Consider the following 19,457-nt stretch of genomic DNA (forward strand, 5'->3'; position numbering starts at 1 on the left):
CACACAAGTTCAGATAACTACACCTGGGACCGTTCAGCAGCTGGTGTCCACGTCCCAGCACCTGTAGGTTAGAGGCCACGGACGGTCTAAGAAAAACAACGAGGACACCGTGTGGACAAACGACGAACTGCGACAGGTTAGACTCCAGCAGGAAACACCTACTGTCACTTTTTGTCATGCTAGTGATTCTTTGTAGTGACTGTCAAATTTAAGAATTCAAAGTCTGTGGTCTGTAATATGTATACGGTTATATATATATATATATATATTACACACTACACATATATTAATACTGGTTATACAATACTGGTTATATCATGAAATAGTAATGAGAAGTGTCACTTTTGCACAGAACAAGTACTTGTGATTCAAGTACATTATACTGCCAGTACTTCTATATATAAGTTGTAACTGTGAAGTTTTTAATTGCGTTCCTGGTAGTTTGTTCCAGTCCAAGTATATTTCCTGTATTTTTATCAGCTACTGTAGCAGAAATACACTTGTCCGAGCAAATCTGTGAAACAACTTTAACCATCTGAGAGGCTAAATAAAGACTGTGGTGTGTCGGATGAGGCTACACATTACATAAGACAGAGTAGCCTCCAGTTACATTTCCATTGTGCTGACTGCCTTATACTGATGAGTTGATATTGTCTTTACATAGGTTGCCACACATGTCCAATATACACTTGCCCAGATTCCAGGGCTGTAGTGTGGGAAACCTTTATTTAAAATATACAGCTTGACTTCTAAGAAAAGCAGAAATGTTTGTTTCCTTTGTCATTCAGTGTTTGTACTAACAGCTGCAGTAACTTAAGTCTGAGAAAAACATTTAGACTTCTTTAAATAGATTATTGTTAAATATTCTCAGGGCACTGTAAACGGCCCTGTTCTCCTTGGGAAAATGATCAAATCTTAATGTCTTTATCATTCGTAGATTTTCTGTGGTTAACTGGTTTCTTTCTTTCTAATCACAGTAGCAGTAACATGTTTTGTATGTGTTGTATTTAGTATTGCTACATCATAATTTAAACATTTTCTGCTATATTTACACAATACAACAGTTATTCAAGTTGCTGTATCTTAAAGTGATACACGAAAAAAAGTGTGAAACTTAACACACTGAAATGTAAATCAAATGAGCAGTTTATTTCACTCTGTTGCTTCACATTTCATGCTCACTGCAGGAGCACTGATGAATCATGCCACAGATATTAGTGTAATGTGGAACAGATAATGCATCAGACTTAAAATAGCTGTGACTTGTTTGTCAGATTTACCCAGTATTAGTGAACAAAGGTCTATAGAAAGGGTCTCTTCTCGTTTCAGAGGTCAATATCCTGCCCATGTCTTTGTCCTGTTATCACACATCAGACCCTGCTGTGGGTGACGCAGGCTCATTTGGCTCAAACCCATTCATTTGTGCTTTATGGGCTGCTGATGCTTGTAATTATACTAATCATGCCTGATCACACTGCAGAGTGAAAAGAATTACACTTGACAAATAATATGATCATCATACTGGATTTAATTGAATAAGGTTTCCTTTGAATTCAAGATTATACATGCAAACATAAGAAACAGATTTCAGAACCTGATCAGAGTTTCTGACCCACAGGTAAATAATCTTTGAGACAAAAGACCAGCTTCATCTTATATGGTTTGTGGAGTCCTTTTGTTTTCATTACTCTGGCAAACTACTATTATTTCAAGAGTCAGTCCATGGAGTGTTTATATGGAACTTAGTAAATTATTAAACACAAGTATAAAACTAAAGCACATCTAAGCTCTAAAGGACATATACTGACTGCATTAACTGTTTTCACCTGAACTAACATTGTTTCTAACCAGGTGCCAGAGCCACAACTCTGCTGTGAGGTGAAATCTTTTCCACAAAGCCTACTGAGGTGCTCCCAAGTGCTTTTCATTTCCTCCTGCCTATTCGTGCCATCAGTTCTGCATTCGCTGCAGCCTTGGTCCTCATGTCTTGGTTCTTGGCCAGGTCTATGAGGACACTGAGGATGCTAGTGGGAACATCAAGGGACAGGGCGAACCGGGACCCCTGATGAGCTCTCTTTGGGACATATGAGGCTGGGCGCCGTGCTCGCCTGAGCACAGTATGATGCTCTGATCGGAGCAGCGAGTTCAGCATGCCACTGTTTAGGATGTCGACAGCCACCACATCCCTCTGTGTGTCTTCATCAAGTTTAGCAAGAGCAGGACTACTCCTCTGGCTCTGGGCACACCAAGGCAGCAGCAGAGCCAGGCAGAAACACACACGCACACTTCTCATGGTCAGGACTGTCAGGAGAACACATTTTAGTGTTATACTGTTAGTGTTGCTCAGTGATTGAGCGCAGCATTATTATTCTTTCATATAAGCAGGGGAAACCAATGGCAAAATGACAAATAATTACTTATTTTGTTTAAAAAAACCAATTTCATCACCAATGAAATGGGTCAGTGCTCAAAACCACTTTCTAAGATGGGATTTGTGCACATTGGACTCCAACACAACAATAATAATATCAGAATAGAAGAATGACATCCATCTGTATGACTATACAACTAACATTTAAGTAGCCACAAAAAGAAAGAAAGAAAATAGCAATTGTACAGTAACTGTTATATTGTAGAAGCATCAGTCAACATTTTTTAAGTTTTAAATCCTCAGGCAATTATAAATCTACACCTTTACTCACTTCTCTTTTAAATGATCTATTCTGTCAAATTTTAAATAATTTTAAATCATGCAATAATTTTTGACTTATGTAAAGATAAAGCAATTGTCATAATCCCAATTAATACTTACTGAGTGTTGCCCCTGTGAAAAATTAGTAATTTGAAAAAAGGCACTTGTCTCTCCTCTATTCTAAAGCAGGACTGTAGTAACGATATCTTCCCTGTGACCCTCAGATATTCTTTGATATTGTATCTTCCTTTTGAGCTGCTACTCCTTAAATTACTGAAGGAGCGACCTGTGTGACACGCACTTGGATGCTCAACTGGACTTCTGCCTTTTCCTTGACTTTGCCTGAGCCCACGTCGGTGACACTGCCTCTACACCCCATCACCCTCCCCTCATTTCATCTCATTTCCTCCATGCTTGTTGCTGTCTTTCTCTTTCTAAAAATAACACAATGGTTATCGCAATTATAATGAATTGGATAGTTGCCTCAGTCCGCTGTTAAAATACACCTCCATGCAAAAGGTAAAAGTACCAACGAACTGCAAATTAAAAATTAGTCTTACATCAGAGTAGCATTTGTCACACAAACAGTTCACTTTCTCATCATGGTTTTATGAGTTAATGTGTTGTCATCTATGCATATGCATCTATACGAGGGGAAACATGGGCCATGTTAACAACAGAACATGGAAAGTGAAAAGGCAGAAAATCTCCCATTAAGAAGGCACAAAGTCTCAGGGATCATGTGCACTTATTGGACTGTTTCTCTAACCACCAGACATCCCTGCTGTCTTGTCCAAAAATCTGCTGGCCTGTTTCGTCTCAGCATAATACCTTCCCCATCAAGAATAAACATTATCACTGAACAAGTAACAGGCTAAGAGAAAGAAAAAATATTTATCTTCAGCAGAGATAATCATGACAGCCTCTCAACTGCTGTTCAGCTGTCATGGGCCTCAGACTGGAGAATCATGAATAGGGCTAGTTTTACATTATTAGGATCTTAATAACACACTGTCAGGCAAAGGGCACATCCACTGTGTCTTACGTTTGTAGTTTTACTACATTTGTAATTGAATAGTCAGGCTACAGATAAATCTCCAGGACCAGAACAAGCAGCCTATCTACCAAGTTAAAAAAGAAAACTTTACATTTACAATATACACACATATATATATATACACATACAGACACAAGAACAAAGAAAACCCTCCAGAGAACAGGGAAAAAGCTGTATGGCTGAGGAGGGTGACTCAGTAACACAAAACCTACCTCTTTTGCTGAGCCACTTCCAGTCCAGCCCATTAGGGAAATGATCCCCATCTGACTAATAATATGTTACAAGTACAGGCTGATTACAATGGTTGGGACACCAGGGGTCTTTAAGATTACGAGCTCTCTCATTTACCCTCAGATCAACAAACACAGGTCACACAAATGTCACCTGGCATCAAACAGAGATGTCCTTGGTTACATAACGCATTTAAACGATCTGCTAAGTGAAAGACAACTATATAATTAATATAACAATGTGTACTTGAAAAGACACAAATCTATCGTACATATAAATGAGAAAAAACACACAATGTTTGACAGTATTTTATTTTTGTCAGATTGAGTTTCTGTTATGTACAATAGAGGACACAAACAAATGTTACACAAATGATAAATATATACTTTTGCTCCAAACTGGTTATTTTCTGTACCAGCTGTACTGTGTCCAGTAGTGATTTTTGTTATATTTGAGTCCGCCCACTACACTTGTTCTTTCTGCAAGTCAGTACCGGATGATGAGGATCTGTGTGGTACAATAAAAAGCTGACCAGACTAATCTGTGCAAACTGGCTGCCCCCCTCAAGCCTAACTCAGGCTTCAGCAGGTGTGATGAGAGAAAGAAGTGGTTGCGGCCTGTGCTGTCAAACCAACATGTGGACAATCCTCAGTTGTTCACTCTGATAGTGACAGCTGAAGAAAAATAACGTTGAGGAGGAAGATGAGCAAACAATGGACACATGGAGCAAAATTTCAACTTATCTTAAAACCTGAGCCAGTACATGGCACTGCGCATTCTGTTGTAGTCAGGTAGCTGCTCTATGGGCCCTGGTGGACAGAGGCAGAAGGCACAGATTAGAGAAAATCATTGGAGAATAGGCTCTGACTTTGTTACAGAAGGACTACAGAACTCACCAACAGCTGCCACAGCAGGACACTTATCGTAGATGTATTTGGAGCAAACATCACGCAGCATCTTGGGGGTCACAGCCTGAAAGAAAAACATTTTGAACTTTGAAAAGGCACTGTATCATGCTGCTGAGGCAGAGAGCACCAGAGCTTTTTTTCTTTCAGTTGTACAAACAGGAGCAGAGTTCTACATCAAAGTCAACTCACATCGATCCGAGCATCCCACTCTGCCAAAGGAATACGCCGCCCATAGTTCAGAATGTGTCTACCAATATCATCACAAATTGGTGTTGTTCCTAAAAGACAGAAGGTGTGTTGTGATTCATGGGGGTCTACATGTGTGTGATGTTTTAAATGCATCAAAGGCATGACATACCGTTGAGCTGCCCGACCAAACTGGCCTTCACAGCGTTCTTGCCTCTGGCTACATCACTCTCTGTCACTGTGGTACACAGGTTCATCCTACAGGGAGCAGAACACTGAGCAATGAGACTGAGCAGGTGCATAACAGAGATGCACATTATAATTAATGTGGCAGATTCTGCTTTTTGTGCACTATGAGTGGGCCTCTGTTGTGGAGGCATTACTGACCAGGCATTCTGGGACCAGTGCATCATGTCTTCGATGTGGTGTTTATCAGCCACAAAGTAAATGCCCAGTAGGCCGGTGTCACTGTAGGAAGAGTGGAAGGCCTGGAAGCTGTGGCAGAGGTTCTTCTCTACGGCCAGGCGAGCTAGGCGACTGCTGAGATGCTACATGTGAGAGGAAGGAGAACATTTGTTATCCCACTGTTTTTAAAGCTCTGCTTAATGTGCAGAGTGGGAATATACACAATCAGAATGCAGACTGAAATATACCTGTGGTGTTTGGCTGACCTGCTTTCAGTATCAAGAAAGTTTCACATTCTAACAGTACAGTTACACCATTAGTAAAAATATCCATGTACAATATGTCTTTGAAAACTTTCCTTCCTACTCAGTTATAGGAAGGTGAACCCTGCCCTAAACTCAGTCAACCACACTGAAATGTTAAGAAGCCAGACTAGACTCAGGCCATGCTCCTGCTCTTCACTGATTTGCATGATCCACTGGGTGCCATAGCAGACCGTTCTCTCATCAGCGAAACATTGTTTTATTTGTGCAAGTTCTGACTTCTGTCATAATTTCACAATGAGTACTGATATAGTAATGGCTGTTTCCCTGTAAACTTAACATGATGATGGAGTAGTCTTTGATCAGTTTATTAATCATTTACATTTAAAGCTACAAATCATCTTTAATATCTGGCAAGTAAAACAAGGTGGAAACCCAGTAAAGACAAAAGAAAGCTAAAATGCCATGTTCTCTGGAGCTGATACTTTGACTGGTATCGTAATGCAAAGGCTCACTCGCTAAATCTAGGAATCAGAAAAGTGTAAGAACCGTAAGTGTACCATGAATGTACCTATTACGGTCTTACAGTGTAGCATAAAAACTGAATTCAAAAAGTGATAGATTTTAAATGATAGATTCAATTTTACACACTGTAAAACACTTAAAGCTACTATTTTATCCAAGGATGGCTGCTCCATGAGTAAACAAATTTTTCAGCATCAGTGTATTTCTGGTTTTGTTCCTCCCGACAGGTCCGGAGGCAGTGGGTGAGACCTCTGACCCAGGTTTTCAGTGAGGATCATAATGTACCCCTCTATAATGGCCACTCAAGACATTAACAACCTCAAGTGGGCAAAGCTTAAAGGGGACGGTGCAGAATCAGTAAGGAGAAAAAAAAAAAAAAAGTTGATGCGGTATTACAGCTGTCAGTTTTTTCACATTTAACTTTTCTATGCTGCATATACTAAAACTCCCCAGGCCAAAAACATATTTCACCAACCTTTCCACCTCCATGGGTGAGGTCATAGCTGCCAATGATGGAGTTGGCCACCATGAGTGGCACAACATCTGGGCTGGCAGCACTGGCCCCCTCCACAGCAATAGCAATGTGTGCCAGAGGCAAATCATCATCACGGACACGGATCTGAGGACATGCAAGAAGGTAACAGATTAACAAGGCCATCCAACTATAAATACCCCATACCATGCTCCCTTTTCAGTCAATCTGAAAACAGTCTGTAACTACCATGTTACTCTGTTATACATACAAATCACATTTAGTTACTTTCTCAAAGTTGTATTCATAATGTATTAAAACAATGGTTAGTGAAAACAGTGGTTAGAACACTGGGAAAGGTATCATATAATAAAACTGATAATGGAAAAAACCATTGACCATGACCTCCTCAGTGCAACCACAGATCTCACCTCACTGCCTGTAAATCGACAGGGTGACAATACAGGAATGGCATCTCCCTCATACTCAAAAGACACTCCACTCAAGTGAGATTTGGCCAAACCGACCAGCTCCTCATGGTTCACACCTGTAGAAGAAGCACACACACCAAGTCTGTCAAGGGAAAGTAGAAATTTATAGGACACTAGAGTACCTCCTCACAGTACGAGTTAGGAGAAGAGGACCTACCTCCAGCAGCAGCCAGTACCATGCGAGGGGCCTTGTAGTGGCTGTTGATATAATCTACTAAGTCCTGTCGGGTCAGAGTCCTGGCAGAATAGAATATGAGCTATTATTCATTTACACAAGGGCATAGACACCAATATGTGGAACTGATATGGGCATGAAAATACTACACATTAAAAACAACTATTTTAATTGCATTATGTTAAAAATGTGTGTTGAAACAAAAATGTACTTCAGATTAAAACAATTCCAAGTTGCTATAATATTGTAACTACAGTTAAAATGGACTTTCTGTGAGTGAGCATACGTTTCCTCTTACCTGGCATTGCTGGAAGGTCCCAGCACACTGTGTCCTAGAGGAGTGCCCTGGTAGGCTGTTGCATGCAACAAGTCTAAACACACTTCCTGCAGGTTGCCCTCAACTTCTTGTAGCTCACGCAGCGCCACAGTCCTTTGCTGTTCGATCTCTGCCTCGTTCAGAGAGCAGCTCTGCACCACGTCTGACAGCAGTTCCACAGCTGGGAAACAGAAAAAATTACTGTTCACAAGCAAGAAGGGATTTGCACTCTCTAAAAACAGTGAACATTTTAAATATTGCTCCATTCAGTTTAAGACCAAATAACTGGAATTGCCATGAAATCTACCTTGAACTTTTCTTACAGTCTTTACTTCAAAATTATAATGGGTTTTATTTTACAAAGACATCGCTGAAATCAATCAATCAGTTTACTTCACTGCCAGGCAGGTCTTCTTACCTTTAGGCAGGTCTTTGGCCAGGGTCTTCATGTAGTATGCAGTGTGCTCCCGGGAGGTGTAGGCACTCAGGTGAGCACCTATAGACTCCACCTGTTGTTCCAAAGCTGCCTGAGGGTACTTCTTTGTTCCCTGGGTGGCAAGAAGAAATATTCACACAAAAAAAAAAAAAAACAAACAAAAAAAAAAAAACTATGTAATGAAAAAGTGCAGCATTCTCAGATATATTTTACATGCACTCAGATGGAATGCCTAAAAAAGAGTGCATTGGAGAGGTAGGACCATGAAGTTTACCTTGAAAGCCATGTGCTCCAGGAAGAAGCCTGCTCCGTTGTTCTTCTCGCTCTCATAGCGGCTGCCAGCGCTGATCCACAGTCCAACCTGTGGAACAGAAGAGACGTGAAGAACGGGGAGGGGAATGTTTACCTGCAATAACCTTCTGCTAAGACATGGTTTGTTTTCTTACAGTGCATGTGGCATGTCCAGTGTCCTCGGACGCGACCCTCAAGCCATTGTCCAAAGCAGTGAGGCGGGTTTCAGGGGCTGCCACCAGGCTCTGAGCATAGCTGACAGAGGCCTGTCCACGCCTCAGAGACAGCAGGATTGGCTACAGTGGTAGAGACAACAAGAGGCAACACTACTCCTTTAAAAATTCTTAGAAAAATAGAACTTTCTGTTGACATTAAGCTCCGCAAAGAACCATTTTCATTTTTGCTTCAACTTCATAACGTGAAAATATCAAATAGAAATATTTTACACATTACTAATGATGTGCCTTGTGCCATTTACCTGTAAACGTATGGCAAGGAGGGTTATATTTCAAGCACTATTATGTACTGCACTTACACAGCCGTAAATAATATAGCCCTCATTACCTAGCATTGTGAATTATGTGGTCGGAGTGCTATTTTCTGCGGGTTTAGTGAGTCAGGCTGTATGATGCTTTAAACCGAGGACAACACCAACCAGATCGGCAGCTGAAACTGAGTCCATTTCCACCTTCCAATCCTCCCAAATGACAAAACCAAACCTATCTTACCAGATCTGTTCAGATATTAACACAATGTCTTGCACCATGATATAATGGGACGTCCTTCTGGAAATATTCAAGTTTTCAGGTAGTCATTTCGAACATTTAAATTATGTTTGACACAAATCGCAAATGTTTGTGACAAAGTTGTTTAGGACACGTTGACATCTGAAACACTAGCTGTTTAAGCTAAATGTGGAAGTAGGCATCAGTCCGGCCAGTTTCACCAGCGACACTACGGGTTTCATGTCTCACACAGTGAAAAACTCACAAACAATAAATGATTTGATGCTAAACAAAAGCTGCAGCGGTCCACTCAAAGCCTCATGCTAACCAAAGATAGCAGCAACACTGAGGACAAACTGTTGACCTTGCCTATGCCCAGAGGCGCCTGAAGCGACGACCTGCAAATCTAAATACCACTCGAATACAGACGGTGTGACCCAGGATGAGCAGCGATAAGACGCACTGCCTCACCAACCTGGTGACCTTGCTCTCACTTTAGCTCACGAACCAGTTTGCTAACCGTTAGCCTGCTGCTAACAAAGCTAGCAGCCCTTTCCATTTTCGTTTTTTAAACTTTATACCAAAGCAGGAACGGTAGTAATATCCCTCAGAGTCGTTTAGTATTACAAACGTTGTTCTGCTTAACCTTTAACTATGTACATACACTGCGGGTTTTGGCGAGGGCTCGACCCACGGTGCTCCCGACTCTGCACACAGACGCCGCCATTTCTCTGCACGGTTACGAGGACCAGAACTCACCGGATGTCCGCGTCTGTCGCTTCTTCTTCACCGCCACTGGAAAATGTGTATTTCCTCTAGAGATGGGTAATATCGCCACCAGGTGTGGACCAGAGTGAAGCTCCATCATGTTCTGTTCTTTATGGAGGAGTTCCTCACTAGTCATTCATATGATTGCTGAAAGCATTTTACTTTTACTTTTTACACTGATGTTTAGAATGAATGACTCTTTTTGATAAATGTGTTTATGAATTATAAGTTTGAATGGCAGTCTATGAGAAAATGCAAAAAAAAAAAAATGAATATCTTAAAACTATCAATGCTACGCAAATGAAACCTCTGGGTTGCTGACTATTATTAAGGTCTACATTTATTTCATGTATTGTCAGATTTATTAGAAAACTTTCATTTGAAAACACTTATATTGTGTTTCTTGGTTACACCTGTACAAAGGTTGGCCATCTCTGATGTGAGGCAGATATGATACTTATCTCAACAAAGTGTCAGTGAACCAGGGTGTTAAAGATAGGAATAATGTTGCTCTGCAACTCCTGTTATGAGGACAAGCGACCTGTAGGCCTTTGTTTCCACAAACCACAGGAATCAAGCCAAAAACCTCAGATTTTCATGCATTTTTTAAATTTTCCACTGACACGGAGGAAAATGTAGAATTTTATGTTAAAACGTGTGTATGAAACTATTTAAACACTGTTTTCCTTCTATGTTATTATTAGCGTGACAGCTCAATAGCAGCTCTAGAAGTTCATTTGGTTGTGTAGAAATAAAATGGGTGATGTCACAGGAAACATATTGTAGCTTAACATACTTTGTTCTAACATCTCTGAAACAACATGACAAGAGAAATAAGGACTTGAGTTTTTATTTTTATTTTTTATTTATAGTCAATCAATTTATAATTGAAAATGCTGAATACTGAATTTATTTTTAAAATGTGGGAAACTGGAGCACCCAGAGTAAACCCATACCACCCAGTTTTTAGATTCACCAATTAACCTAATATGCATGTTTTTGGACTGTGGGAGGAAACCGGAGCACCCGGAGTAAACCCACGCAAGCATGGGGAGAACATGCAAACTCCACACAAAAAGGCCGGGTTGCGAACCCAGCCACCACGCTGCCCACCACTGAACTATACCCCCGAAATCTCAAATCCTGCCCCATATTTAAGTGACATCCTGCTCCTACAGCCTCTATTCAGAAGAGACCAAAGGAGCAGGAAGTGACCTGGATTTGAGGCAGGAAAACATCAGCTGGTCAACTGAACAGATGTTATATAGATGGTATTTCAATTAAACACACTCGGTTTTTCTTTATGAAGGGCTTGATGATGAACCTGCCCACACTGGAGAAAAAACTGTAGATGTTGCTGGTTTCTAGTGGTTTCATAAGGTGGAATTTGAAACGAGAGGCCACATAATTACAAGATACTGTCGAAGAAAAGAGGGCAAGGAGCACAGCGTCTGAACAGCCAAAACTACTGCACAGGTCCTTGTGGATGGTCTTGTCGAGGTGTTTTAATGTCTTGTCGGTGATGTAAAAGTCTTCACAATTGACTGCAGCCCATATTTTGTTGAACAGCTGCTCAGTGATGGTGTCATGTTCTGCAAAGATGTTCATTTTGCTTTTCCTCAAGAGTCGTGAATACAGCTTCTGAACAATGACCCTGACTTTTTCTTTTTGAATCTCTGCATGTGCGTTGCCATCACAGTGGAAAGGTGTCTCATTCTGTAGTGAGGAAGCCACTGTTGCCCATGTGTCCTGTTCAACATGTGTCATCACCCTCTCAACGTGGCTGTCAGCCTGAGACATCAACCACAGCCTCATCTGTCCAATGAAATGCCACAGTCTGGTCTTTATGTCAGCGTATATGACTTTACGTGGTGCAGTGACAAACACCTTGATGGATTGTTGGTTCGTCTCAACTGGGACTACGATGTCCTTGGATGTTAAATCCTCGACAAACTTGGTGAGCCTGTCATTGATAGACCTTAAGAACGCCAGGCCATTACCCCTGGAAATATCTGTTAACCAGTTGACCTGTTTCCCATCCTCATTTACTTGCAGCAGAGACTCAACCTGAGCCATATGAGACTGCATTAACTGCTTGTTTTCTGGGGTGTGATCAAAGAATCGGTTCCTCAGTTCTTTCATGATCTGATGAATTGAAGCCTGGGCAAACATCTTTGCAAAAAAAGTCTTCATCCTTGTCATGAGTATGTCCAGAGAAAATTTACACTTGGGCTCTTCTGTGGCCTTTTCCTCTTCCAAATGTAGAACTTGGTCAACAAGTACCTCAGCAATGTCGTCTGCAATGATTTTTACCTCCGGAGAGGAGGCAGATTCCAACTGAAGAAGGTCTGACGTGTCATCCACAAGAGGCTCAGTGATTTCACTGATCTTCTTCTTTATCATGTCCTGGGCAGACTCAGATACTGTCGACACAATGTTGTCCCTGTACTGTGTTGATGCTACGGACAATTTCTCCCTGGTAGGTAGGTCCAATGATCTTGTCTGGCGGTCATACTTCGATGGGCGCACCACATTTCTCTGCCTACATGTTTGTGGTCGTGGTGTGCACTGGGTTCTCATCTTACCCATTTCTTTCAACATTTTATAGGCATGCTGAACCAGGGCTTCAAGTCTTTCCGGGAGAGGGGCACATACATCAATGTGTTCGTCAGTGGAGTGGACATAGTTGATGACTTCTGTGACCTCCTCAGCTAGCAGGGCCATTAGGTGCTCTGAGCTGACACCGTGGACCTCTTCTGTAACATCAAGTGCCTCAGCAAATGCTTGGGGAAGTGTGTTGCTCAGACTGGACAGCACACGCTCCTTACAAATGCCAGCAGCTGTGTTCTTCATAACTGCCAGGATGTGCTGGGCCAACACTTGGATTAGGTCCGTAACATTATTTTCCAGTAGGGCCAAAATGTGTTTGTCTTCTCTGAAACATTCCCACCTTATCTTTTCAATAAAGTCCTGGACAGCGGGACGAAGTGTTTCCACACTAAGCTCCACTGTCTCCTGCGTTTGGTATATCTCAACCATAGTGACTGCTGTTGTTTTCTCACTGTTGTTTAGCAGATTTGCTGCTTTGCTTTTTATGAAGTTGGAGTAGTTCTAACTGTTGTGGTCTTGTAACAATAACTCGCACAGTGCTTCATGCAGGTTATTGCGTCATCTGCTCAAAGGTCTACATTCAAATATAAAGCCTTAATCTAGAACACACATGAAAGGCATCGAACGCTGGCCTGAATCCCTTTAGCAACTGTTGCTATGGAGCCATTGCGTCATTATTTGTCGTCATCGCCTTTATTTTTTTTTCTTCTTCGGTGGTGTAATGGCGTATTGCTGCGCGGTAGCGCCTGACGCATTTCCGGTGGAATCTATGACGCGTTATCAACTTCCGCCGAGCGAGCGTCTGTATGTTAATATTGTAACAAAGACTATTAACAACATACGAAAATAAGTGTTTAGGATCATGACTACTGCCCCACTCTTGAGCCTACTGCACTTGATCTTGCCCTGAACCATAATGAAGATCTCGGTGCCGAGAGAGCAAGGCTGCAGAAACAAATGGAGGAAATATCCATCAGCAACAAGTTTGGTTTGGAGCGATTTGCTGCTTCCGATTCCGGTTTTACACAGGGTATGCAAAAATATCCCTTGTTAGCTGGAATGAAGTTATATCAAAATACTTCTGTAAATGACCATTCAATTTTGTTTGTTTTTTTCTGTTACCTGTCACATAAAGTCTGCAGTGCTGTAAACAACCTTTAAACCCTTCAGTGTTTACTGTAGCATACTTTCATTTGACACCTGCCTTTGCACAACAGGTTTGCCACTCATGCTCACCTGATGGCTTTTTGGAAGCAGATAGAATCACCAACACACAAGATGGTGCATTTGACAAAGGCCCGGGTGGTGGCTCAGACCAATGAAGGCCCTCACACTGGCAATACAATGGTACACTTTAAAAACAGAAAAACACGACATCGAAATCCGTTAATTTCTGACTTTATTATGAGGTAGGCCAAAAACCGGTGGATGCTTGTCTGAACCATTTTGAAACAATAATATCCAATCACAAAGAAATAACTTCATGCTTCTCTGTGGGGCAAGGTTGGACTTCGAGCAGACTTTTGATACTTCTGGTCTTCTCTTCCACAGAAATACAGACAGAGATTGGGCACTAGTGAGAAAGTGAATGGACCTGTTTATAGTCACTGGGAAGATGAAATGTTAAGGTTTCAATATGCAGAGTCACAGTTGGCTCAGGAGGAAGATGGTGAGGTAGTGGAGCACTGCATCTCATGGTTTTGAGCTGAGTCGTTGCATTTTTCAACAACACTTTAGGCAGGGGTTTTCCTTTTTCCACTGCAGGATCCTTCTCCTTGACCAGGCCCCGGTGTTTTGGTGCAGAGAGACCGGAGGACCTCAGTGGAGGAAGTGGGCAGGGCTGTTTGATCTTGAAGCCCTCAACAAGTAGGTTGACTCCGACGTACTGGGGCACTTCTACTGCTGCCTAGAGACACGAAGTGACATCTAAGTAACACTTTTACAATTTCATCCACTGTATACTATGACATGAAAGCAGAAAAAACTCTACCTTACCTGCCTATATATGAGTTCAAAATCTCCTGAGTTTGCAGTGCGATCAATTCTCCGGTCCAAAACAACACGCAATGTGTCCTCCTGAACAGCAGCACAGAGGCGGGCTGTCACATGGGTGGATGGTGCCATGGTGGGACTGACATTGATTTCTATCAACCATGGACGCAAGTCACGACCTGAGAAAGACCAATCAAAATCCCTGAACTGATGAGGATTATCTCTTGTTTACCTGACAAAGTTGCATGGAAATATTAAAATGCAATTTGATTTAGAAGTTATCTGTGTTTACTGTTATTCGATTTTAATATATAACTTTGGAGCTCCTTAAAAAAAAATACAGCAATATTTTAAAATACAGCATGAGATCAATTTTGTAACACAGGCAATGTAACATGTTTGTCATTAGCAGTGGTTCCATCCTACCTAACATGAAATCAGCACCATAGAGCTCAAAGGTGTTTTTGCGTGACTCCATCAGATCCTGTGTTGTCTGTAATGCATGTATGATAGCCTTCTTCATGCCTGGGACTACCACAGTCTCCCACTGATCTTCCTGGCCCTGGTTGGATAGAAAGGTCCTGAACTGGTCATCTGACCACATGTTGTCTGCTGGGATGCCTCGGTGTCGTTGTTGGGAGGGCCTCAGGTGCTTCTGGATGGAGTTATTGCACAGGTGGACAGAACTAAGTGAATGGGGTAAAGAGAAATCAAAATTATTTTCATGTAGTCTGAATACCCAAGTCACAGCCAAGTTAGAACAACTTTATCCCTCATCACATATAGCCATTTACCATTAACTGACACTTGTCATTGTCTTCTTTTTACTTTATGAGACCCAGTATCTAATTTTCCTTAGAAGTGTGAACACATTCAGATGTGGTTTTTCAACCGAATCTTAGTAGATGTACATCTGGTGGGAAGATGATTCAAAAACAGTCTGCAGCTTTTGATTTTGCTTAAGGTTTGTTATAGCAGATGTCAAAGATAACAAATACACACAAATTTAAATATACCCATAGGAGATGTCTACCGGCCGTTAAACAGGCCACACATGGATGTAAAATTAGATCTCCCGCCACAAATGATTTGCATGATCATAAAAGGCCTTTTTTTCTTTCACTTCCCCATTTTTATTTGAGTGTTCATTTGGTTTTTCCTCTTCTTCATTTTTCATTTGCCTCCCATCAGTCTGTCTTACCTGTCCAGTGTATCTAGTGAGTAAGGCTGTGTAGAAAAGCGCAAATAGCACTTTTTATAGAACCACACAGTCAAAGGGTTCCAATCAGTGACCAAGAACCACTGGCGCACATCAAACTTGGTGCCATGGACCAGAAAGGGACGCTCCAGGTACTTCTGCACAACCCACTTGCTTTCTTTCATAAGGGTTGTATCACTGTTAACCAGTCTGAGGATGTGATCCAGATGTTTGGCACATTTGATACCTTTGAAGGCATAAACAACTAATCAGCCAGGACTGTCAGATATTATGTATACTGTCTTGTAGTGATTTAGGTCTCACCTCTGCCCCTGGACTTCGCTCCAGGTTTAATGATCCAGATATTATGCATGCCATCTATGTCCAGCTGTGGACTGACCTGCCTCATTCTCTGCAGCATGGTCTTGCAGCACTTGACAAAATGATCACTGTTCTCTAGCTCTGCTCCACCACTGAGCAAGAAAACACACAGAACACTACTGTGCAGTACTAAAGAACAATTTGTTTTTTTTTAATCTCTATTAAACACATACACTATACTCACTGAACAACAAGGTAGTAACTATCAATAAACTTCGCCCACTCCTCCTTTGTAAGTGTCTGTGCTGTATCCAAGCTTATGTCTATGTCTCTGTGCTCCAGACTCTCCAGAAACTCCTGGCATACTTTGAGTGCGCAGTCAATCATTTGAGAAAGGACCATTGGTTTAGATTTACTTTGTTTTCTCTGATCTGAAGAGGAAGAAAACAAAATTATGGCTGTGTTTATTTAGCTACATTGCATAAGTGCAATGTCAGTGGCAGCAAATGTGAGAGATGATCATACCATCAATGGAGGCAATGTTGTGGCTCCTTCTTTCTCCCTGAACACCATGCTCCTTCTCTACGATGTACTTTAATAGACTGGTGCAGGCTGTCCTCCTATAGTCCTCTACACAGAGGACAGAGAGCTAAGTATTCTAACTTATGAATGCAGGTAGAAAAGTGCCAGAAGTGCTAAAGTGAAAAAAGGATCAAATCTGACCAATGAAAGCATGCTTCTCATCCTGTGCTCCTAGTCTGTAACAGCGAGGAAAGAATGTGTCTGGGTCAGCCGAGTCAAACCAGTGCAGGTTCCTCAGGTTCACACACAACCCCACCTATCAGAGAAAGGAGGAGTAATCACAGTGGGTGTGACAGGGAGACCATTGAGGCATCTTTTGCAGTAATAATAACAGTTTTACCTTGGTGGTAAAGCTACCAGCCTTTGCAAAATGATTTGTAATCTGTTCTTTTTGCAAGTTGTTGGTATTGATGGCATCTCTACGGTTTGTCCAATAAAAATAAACAATTTCCTTGCGCACCAGGCGAGACTATGGAATGAGAAGTTGGAAAGAACAAGAGCTACAGTAAGATCTGTGAACCTATTCAATTTTGTTATTTGAACATGGTAATCAAAGCTAGCAATGTATCAATTCAATCCCATATCCGCCTACAAATATAAATACTTTTACCATGAGATCATACAGTCCATCTGGATCCTGCTCTTCTTCGACATCATCTGAATTGTCTGAGAAGGAGCAATGCTAATCAATAGCAAGATATAAATGTATTCAGAGGAAAGAAGAAAATGTTGACATTTTTTCCTGCTCACCATCGCTATCAGCAGCATCAACAGAGGTGGCTCTGCTGTCATTGTTGTGACACTGGTGTGCACAATGGTTTGAGCGATGCATTCGCTGTTCAACCCATCCTCTGGCCCTCAGTGCCTCCCTGATAACAGGGTAAGGGCCCTGGACAGAGAATACCTTATGCATCTAGGAGGAATGAAAGCAGATATGTAAATAATGGGATACATTTCTGAAATAATTATAAATTTGTGAAACTACAGACATGTTTTGTATTTGTCCAGTAACATTAACTCACTTTCACAGCTTTTTCTACAAGGACCTTTGCTGTCTTTAGTCTCTCCGGGTGAAGAACAGGTAGATTGACAAAATTACGTTGACCTTTGCCTTCAGAAGGTGCAGTTAAAAACACACATGTGCAGTACATACAAATTTGAGGTTTGCTGTGTAAATTAAACTTTCAGTTGTCTTTATAAAACTAAAATGATCATGCTGTTCACTATGCAGTATGAGGACTACTATAGCTGATGAATGAGTAATGTCATTCAGCATGTTAGCTGTTGACTTGCAGGGTATACTTTACCTACCTGTTTGTGAGCTTTTGGTTTCATCTTGGTTGTACTGATGGACGGAAGCTGTAACAACCTGATCCATGTATGGGACTTCACTTTTTCCTGTAATGCAGTTTAGAAATAGGACAACTCAACAGCCCTGAAAACCAATATTAAAAAGCCAATCTGTCATTTTTTATTAAAATCTTTTTGTGTTTATCATAAATGAACATACCGTATGGGCCAGATTTGTATCAGGAGTAGCAGACTAGGAGTAGGAGAATCCTGTGTTATGCTGATGGGGTCACTCTCTGATTAACATTTGACTATACACCCCAGTGATTTTGAGTAGTTTGAGTAGAGTTTATGTGGTCCTTGGGATGTTCAGATAACTGTTTCCTTTGTTGCTTGCTTTCTCTCTCTCACCACTGTCTGGGCAGGGTGTGCTGTGTCTATCAGTAACCTGGGGCTATTCCTGATCGTGTTGGGCAGACTGTCTGGACCTGGTGGCCTCTATGTGGACATCAGCTCTCATTCCTCAGAGGAACCTTTTCTTCTGACCTTCATATTAAGGTCAGAAATCAACCTCTGCAGAGTATGCAGTCATCAGCATTTGTGCACAAAATGTTCCATAAATAGTGTCTGTACATGCAATGACTCAAAGTCAAAATGTTATGCATCTCTTGCACTGCCCAAGTGCATCGGAATATAAAATTTTTCAGGATGCTGTGCAGGACCGGCTACATCTGTCAGCTTTGCACCTAACACCACAGGTAGTGTGTTACTCTAATTTTCTTTAAGTAACTACCTGTTGAACAGAGGAATTTGATACATGTCAAGCAAGAGGAAATGCTCATTCAAATCCCACGTTTTTATTTTTCATAGAAACCGATCACGTCAGCCTGTCCACAGTACACACCAAACATTTATATTTTTGTTATTAAGCCACCACAGACAACAAATATAAGTTTTAAGTTCAACTGAGGTTCATCACTGGTTCCCCAAAGCAAATCACACCCTCCTCATTACCTATTGGAGGGTTGGCTAAACTAACTGGCAAAGTACAACACCACTTCTACTGGGATACTAAATGTTAGTAACTATAAAAATAAAATTTAAAAAATGTTTGGCATTTGGTTAAATGTTTGTTTATGTTACCTGCTGAGGTCCATGGACTTTATTAAGTTCGGGGCCGGTCGATTTTCACTGGAAGAAAGCACATAACGCTAGTGATCCGGAGTTTCTACCTGTTTGCTTGCTGTAACCATAGCAACCACTGGCAAACGTCTGATGTTAAAACTAGTTAGTTAACTAGTTACATTGTAACTTAGTTCATCCGTGAAAGCCAGAGTTACAGTAGCTTAACGTGTGCACAACGTAAATTAACATCATACCATGACATGTTGTTTATCCTGTAGGTGTGAGTAGGTTCGAGTTTGTACTTGGTTTTTATGTTATTTTGTGGAATACACACAACTAATAAGCAGATTTTAACTACACGTAGGGGCTAAAAGTTTAGAGTATGTACTTTAAAATGC

The 19,457-nt window shown here is 41.3% G+C and overlaps 2 protein-coding genes across 5 annotated transcripts; both read right to left on the bottom strand.

Annotated features, from left to right (window-relative positions):
* Positions 1-4,272: 4,272 nt before the first annotated feature.
* On the bottom strand, positions 4,273-9,963 carry uqcrc1 (ubiquinol-cytochrome c reductase core protein 1). Its single transcript, XM_026308058.1, has 13 exons — positions 9,838-9,963; positions 8,604-8,744; positions 8,432-8,518; positions 8,140-8,269; positions 7,704-7,902; positions 7,388-7,467; positions 7,171-7,286; positions 6,743-6,886; positions 5,462-5,622; positions 5,247-5,332; positions 5,078-5,166; positions 4,877-4,952; positions 4,273-4,789 (listed from the first exon to the last, which is right to left on the bottom strand). Exons 1-13 carry the CDS (start codon positions 9,898-9,900, stop codon positions 4,725-4,727), a joined length of 1,437 nt encoding a protein of 478 aa, XP_026163843.1. The 5' UTR covers positions 9,901-9,963; the 3' UTR covers positions 4,273-4,724.
* A 4,001-nt stretch (positions 9,964-13,964) lies between these two features.
* On the bottom strand, positions 13,965-19,185 carry LOC113129779 (tubulin monoglycylase TTLL3-like). Of its 4 annotated transcripts, XM_026305886.1 has the most exons (15): positions 19,078-19,159; positions 18,155-18,507; positions 17,956-18,042; positions 17,667-17,755; positions 17,395-17,557; positions 17,255-17,310; positions 16,985-17,113; positions 16,786-16,900; positions 16,588-16,692; positions 16,307-16,493; positions 16,066-16,214; positions 15,745-15,988; positions 14,970-15,229; positions 14,547-14,722; positions 13,965-14,457 (listed from the first exon to the last, which is right to left on the bottom strand). In XM_026305886.1, exons 3-15 carry the CDS (start codon positions 18,020-18,022, stop codon positions 14,125-14,127), a joined length of 2,073 nt encoding a protein of 690 aa, XP_026161671.1. In that variant the 5' UTR covers positions 18,023-18,042; positions 18,155-18,507; positions 19,078-19,159; the 3' UTR covers positions 13,965-14,124. The 4 variants fall into 4 exon arrangements, with proteins under 4 accessions (XP_026161671.1, XP_026161669.1, XP_026161672.1 ...); XM_026305884.1 differs by lacking the exon at positions 18,155-18,507 and having other exon boundaries at positions 19,078-19,185; XM_026305888.1 differs by lacking the exon at positions 18,155-18,507 and having other exon boundaries at positions 14,316-14,453; positions 19,078-19,185.
* Positions 19,186-19,457: the final 272 nt, after the last annotated feature.

This window comes from Mastacembelus armatus, chromosome 5 (genome assembly GCF_900324485.2).
Source record: "Mastacembelus armatus chromosome 5, fMasArm1.2, whole genome shotgun sequence".
Lineage (NCBI taxonomy): Eukaryota > Metazoa > Chordata > Actinopteri > Synbranchiformes > Mastacembelidae > Mastacembelus > Mastacembelus armatus.

What these genes read in the sequence shown, in the direction of transcription:
- uqcrc1 (XM_026308058.1), bottom strand. Translation starts at nt 9,900, where the DNA reads ATGGCGGCGTCTGTGTGCAGAGTCGGGAGCACCGTGGGTCGAGCCCTC. An exon ending in CCCTCGCCAAAACCCGCAGT is followed by an intron (nt 8,745 to 9,837) that starts GTATGTACATAG and finishes CTACCACTGTAG; the next exon opens with CCAATCCTGCTGTCTCTGAG. An exon ending in TCCTGCTGTGGCAGCTGTTG is followed by an intron (nt 4,790 to 4,876) that starts GTGAGTTCTGTA and finishes TCTGTCCACCAG; the next exon opens with GGCCCATAGAGCAGCTACCT.
- LOC113129779 (XM_026305884.1), bottom strand. Translation starts at nt 18,022, where the DNA reads ATGGATCAGGTTGTTACAGCTTCCGTCCATCAGTACAACCAAGATGAA. An exon ending in TTGTAGAAAAAGCTGTGAAA is followed by an intron (nt 17,558 to 17,666) that starts GTGAGTTAATGT and finishes CATTCCTCCTAG; the next exon opens with ATGCATAAGGTATTCTCTGT. An exon ending in TTGAACTCATATATAGGCAG is followed by an intron (nt 14,458 to 14,546) that starts GTAAGGTAGAGT and finishes TCGTGTCTCTAG; the next exon opens with GCAGCAGTAGAAGTGCCCCA.